At 29.5% G+C, this 5541-nt stretch overlaps 1 protein-coding gene across 1 annotated transcript; it reads left to right on the top strand.

Moving 5' to 3' along the window:
• The first annotated feature begins 3764 nt into the window (after positions 1-3764).
• Positions 3765-5169, top strand: LOC103488132 (AT-hook motif nuclear-localized protein 17-like). Its single transcript, XM_008446716.3, has one exon. The coding sequence runs from the start codon at positions 4162-4164 to the stop codon at positions 5026-5028; it is 867 nt and encodes a 288-aa protein (XP_008444938.1). The 5' UTR covers positions 3765-4161; the 3' UTR covers positions 5029-5169.
• The last annotated feature ends 372 nt before the right edge of the window (positions 5170-5541 follow it).

The following is a 5541-nucleotide window of genomic DNA, read 5'->3' as shown; positions in this document are numbered from 1 at the left end:
GGTGGATTGGAATTATTTCATGAATAGGTGCAATCTAACCAAATATATGGGCAGATGGAGAGAATGCTAACCCAATACAAATGCCCCCCCTCCCTCCTTTTTTTCTTGTCTTCTCACTTCTCACCTTTTTCATTTTTCAATTTATTATTATTACAAAATAGATTGTGGCGTTTTGTTATATTTATTAACATTTTTAGTAGTACGGTCTTATCGAAACAATCTTTCTTATTATTATTTTGGTGTCTTTTCAAATATCATAATAAAAAGTAATATAACAAAATTTCAAATTCTATTAATAGACATTGGTTGATCACTTCTATCAATATATTAAAATATCGATAGAAATCTATCCGTATCTATTATTAATAAAATCTAAAATTTTGTTATATTTTACACATACACTGTATTAATTATCTAACACATATACATATACTGCAATCTAATCAAATAGACTGTGATGTTTTATTATATTTATAAATATTTTTTAGTATTCTTGTCAATTAAAACAATCTTTCATATAATAATATTTTGTGTTTTTTCAAATATGTCTTAATAAAAAATAATATAACAAAATTTTATATTCTAAATCTATCGATATCTATCGTTAATAGAATTTAAAAATTTGCTATATTTTATAATATTTCAGGTAAATTATGTATCATTGTTATAATATTATTATTAGGGTGGCTGGGCATAGCATCGGAACGAAGAGAACCAACCAAAATTGTACTAAAAAAGAAAAAAGAAAAAAGAAGCAACCAAATTTAGTTGGGGTGAAATTTTCAAAGTTGTATGTGTCAATAAAAAGTGAAACTTATCACATGGAATTATATAATAAGAAAGGTTTTTTTTTTTTTTTTTTTTTAATATTAAAATTAAAAAAAGAAAGAAAAAGAAAAGAAAAGAAAAACATTAATATATATTGTTGTCCAAATACACAACAAAATAGACAACAAAACAAATAAGGCAACACACTAACATCTTTCCTCTTTTGTCAATTCCCTCTTTCCATTTTTGAGTATTCTTCAACAATTTTTTATTATCAATATTATTATTTTAATTTTAGAATCTCATATTTAATTACAATATCATATAATTGTTTCGAAACTTTAGGTTTGGATAAAAGAATTTTCAATTCTTCAAATATTAGTAAGTGCGTACTTTTTTTCACTCGCATCAAACAAATAAATAAAATATTTTTATAAAAGAAATCTATAGAATTTACCACATGATGAAATTTTTAATTAAAAATGTGATGGGTACTTTTATTTTTAAAAACAAAAATGTTAATTATTTATTTCATTATATTAGTTAAAAGCAGTATAATACTTATGAGCTTAAATTTGAATGAATTATATTAAAATTTAAAAACTTAGGGTTTTTAGTCGATTAAATTTTCAAAAGTTAACATCCAAAGACAAAATATAAAATTTCTACCAAATACACTACATGTGAAAGCCAGCTTGTTGGTACTTTAAGAAGAATTTAATTAACAGACCTATATTTGGAAGTGATTAATGTTTTAATTGTTCAAATAATTAAATTAATATCTTATTTTAATACTTTCAAATACAAATTTAGTATCATTAAAATTGTTTTTTTTTCTCTTTTATTTTTTTTAGAACATATTATTTTATTTACGCCACTAAGGCCCCATCAAATCACAACCTTTTTTTTAGAAAGATTTACGAGCCAAGGGGAAAAGATGTCACACCAAAATTTAAAAAAAATGTCGATTGTTTAAAATAGGTTAAAAATGATAAAAATAATTTAAACAGTTTTTAAAAAATATATGCAAAAATAATATGATTAAATAGAAGAAAAAAACCTATTCAAACTTATAATTTTTGAAGTACAGAGAATATCATATTGCATGATTTTTGGATAATAAGTTATTTTGTGTGATCAATTTGAACGATAAAATATCACTGTTTGTAATTCTTTTAACCTATAATTTTAAAGAGAATATATAATTTTTTTAAACAGAAATTTTAGAGACGTTAACTTGAAAAGATATAGAAAAATGGTTTAGATGCGTTACATACTGAAAAAAGTTAAATGAAAGTTCAAGAGACGTTAAAAAGAGATATATAAGCTTAGAAAAATAAGGAAAATGATATAGAGATTTTTCATATGGAGAATTGTTATTAATAATGATATATCGAAACTCTTTACAGTTCCCTTCTCAAAATTACATTTAAAATTGAAATACTTTTAAAAATAGTAAAATATCGAAACTATTTACAAATTATAATAAAATTTATTAAATTTTTTTCTAATCAATTTAATTTTTTTTTGCTACATTTTAAAAACAAATTCCTTTTAAAATAAAAAAAAGTATGAACGTTATTGCATTTATTTAATAAAAAAAAAAGCTTATCTTTTTAAAGGTAATATCAATAATAAGAAAGAATATGTTAAATTGTTCAAAAGTACACATGAAATTGAGTAAGTTTCGATTATGTTTCTAAATTGTATTGACGAAATTTTCATTTAACGTTGAACATCAAAATTGTTCAAAAAGATATATAATATTTGATTAATTTTTTTTTACATTAAACTAATAATTTATGTAATTGAAATATATATATATATATATATATATATATATATATTTAACATAATAAATTTGTTTAAAAAGAAAAGTGTTAAAAAGAATACATAGGGAAATAAAACGAAGGTTAAGTAAGGGTGGGTTTAAGAAAAAATGATTAGAAGCAGAAGTTAACGCCACATTCATAATTGTGATAGTCCCCTTTCGTCCGATCCGACCAAGAGAGAAAAAAAAAAAAAAAAAAAAACAGCACATAGATTTTGAATAGAATTCAAACACTCTTGTTTTTTCCTCGTCAAACTAAGTCGGCTACTTTCCATTATTAGAATTTCAAACCTCCCTTCCATACAAATGAATAATGTTACGTCTACTTGTGTTTTACATTTATACTAATACATAGACTCTACTTTTAAATTTATAAACAAAAATTAGTAGATAGTAATTAATCCAATTACATTTGAAAATTACGTCGTATTGTTGTCGATACTGTTATAAATTGAGCTATGAACTATGGTTATATGGTTACCATTATTAAGTCTTTTAGATAAATATTCTGTCTACTTAGTTTTAATACTTTATAAAAAAATTTGACACGTAAATATTGTAAAATAAGATAAATTGTCTGCGTAAAATGAGTAAAAAACACGTATTTGAGAATTAGAATGAGATTCGCAGAGAGAAAACCCAGACACAGTCATGAATTTGTGTATTAGGTGTGTAGTTGAAAAGGGTGGGCTCATTGGTCAAATTAAGCAGTCCCTCTCCCTTTTCCTTTTGTTATTGTTTTGTTGTTTAGGGATATGGGGGATGCCCCATCTTTCTTTCTCTCTCTACAAATACAAAAAGGCGGTGCCTTCTTTCTCTTTCTCACTTCATTCCCAAACTTTCGATTCTACCTTACCCATCTAAATACTCACCCATATAATAATATAATATTTAACATTTTTAGAATTAGTTATATATAATACAAAATATTATTATTTGCTTTATTTTTTATAAACTCTTGAAATTGTCCTTACAGTAATTTTCTTTAATGCAATGACCCAGAACGTTGTCATACAATTATAAGTTCCAATTTTTTGAATATGTTTGTTAAATATTAAAGGCAATAATTGTAAATTTTGAAAGAAGGAGAAATATTATAATTTAAAAAGAGAAATCAAAATTAAGAGTCAAAATGAAAAGTGTTACAAATATATAATAACCTCCTAACATATACTTTTGGTTTTATTATTATTAATTAAACCAAAATTAAAATGTGTACATCCACAAAGGATTATTGAGAAGAGGGAGGAAGCGAATAACTTTATATTAATACTTTCCCATATCTCTCTCTGTGTAAAGTCTGAATTTTAAGTATGGCGGGCGGGTCCCATCTCCACCTCCCAAAACAGCGGCGCCACTGCCCTTCTTTTTTCACTTTTGTTTTCAACCTCACCCACCTTCCTCTTTCCTCCACCATTTTCTTTCTATAAACAAATTCAAAATTTCCATTTCTTCCCCCTTCCTAAACTCTCTTTAAAAAATAAACCCCCATTTCTTTATAATAAAAAAGAAAAATAAATCTTTTATTTCCGAAGGTTTATTTCAAGAAAAAAGAAAAAGAAATGAAAGGCGATTTTGCTCATCCCAAGAGCAAAACTTCCAATATGTTATCCAAATTCCATCTCTCCCCCCACCCTTTTACCCACCATCCTCCTCCGCAACCTCCCGCCGATGAGCCCGCCGCCGCCATGCCTTCCCCTTTTAAACACCACCCGGATCTCACCTCCACCGCCGATGGTTCCACCATCGAGGTGGTCCGACGGCCCAGAGGTCGCCCACCGGGTTCTAAAAATAAACCCAAACCGCCTCTTGTTGTAACCCGGGAACCCGAACCGGCTATGCGGCCGTACGTTCTAGAAGTCCCTGGTGGAAACGACGTCGTTGAAGCTATTTCGAGATTTTCCCGTCGCAAAAATTTGGGCCTTTGTGTCCTTAATGGATCCGGTACCGTTGCTAATGTCTCTCTCCGTCAACCCTCCGCCACTCCTGGCGCTACCGTTACTTTTCACGGCCGTTTTGAGATTCTCTCCATTTCCGCTACCGTTTTCCCTCAATCGACACCCTTACCGATACCTAATGGTTTTACCATCTCCCTCGCCGGGCCTCAGGGTCAAATCGTCGGCGGCTTGGTTGCCGGCGCGTTAATTGCCGCCGGTACTGTTTTTGTCGTCGCGTCGTCGTTTAATAATCCGTTGTACCACCGGCTTCCTGATGAGGAAGAGATTAAGAATTTGGGATCCGGTGGCGGCAGTGGCGGTGGCGAAGTTCACTCCCCACACGTCTCCGGCGGCGGAGACAGTAGCGGGCAGGGACACGGACACGGGCACGGGCAGATTGCGGAAACGTGTGGAATGGCTATGTATAGTTGCCACGCGCCGTCCGATGTAATTTGGGCGCCGACGGCGAGGCAACCGCCCCCGCCGTACTGATAAATAACTTTTCATTTTATCTTCAGCTGATCTCTTTTTTTTTTTTCCCATTAATTCTCCATTACTCTTCTGTTAAATTTGTAGGGTTTGTGTTTTGTTGTAGATTTTTTTAAAAAAATTTGAAATGACTTGAAAAGGAAATGAGCTGAATTTTTTTGGAGGATTAATGTTATTAGTTAATTTCTAATAATTCAAACGTTAATGCACCGTTTTAATTATTCCTAATAAAAATTAGAATAATGTTTATTCAAAGTTCATCATCTCTTCTTCTAATTCTTTTAGATTTAATTCGTCTATTGAGTAATTTATGTGTTCATAATAGGGTTTTTTAGTTCTAAAGAAAGAAGATTATTGGTAAGTTTACGTGTTTTTCGTTATCTCCCTGTGCTTTACTTTATGGTTATGTAGTCCTTATGTTTGAAATTTGGATGTGAAAAGTGATTAGGTTTGTAATTTGGAAAAAAAGAGAAATGATAGTTTAGAAAATCGTTGTAGAACGAAAGAAGTCGAAAA

Source organism: Cucumis melo, chromosome 3, assembly GCF_025177605.1.
Source record: "Cucumis melo cultivar AY chromosome 3, USDA_Cmelo_AY_1.0, whole genome shotgun sequence".
In the NCBI taxonomy this organism is placed as follows: domain Eukaryota; kingdom Viridiplantae; phylum Streptophyta; class Magnoliopsida; order Cucurbitales; family Cucurbitaceae; genus Cucumis; species Cucumis melo.
This window is presented reverse-complemented; position numbering and strand designations above follow the sequence as displayed.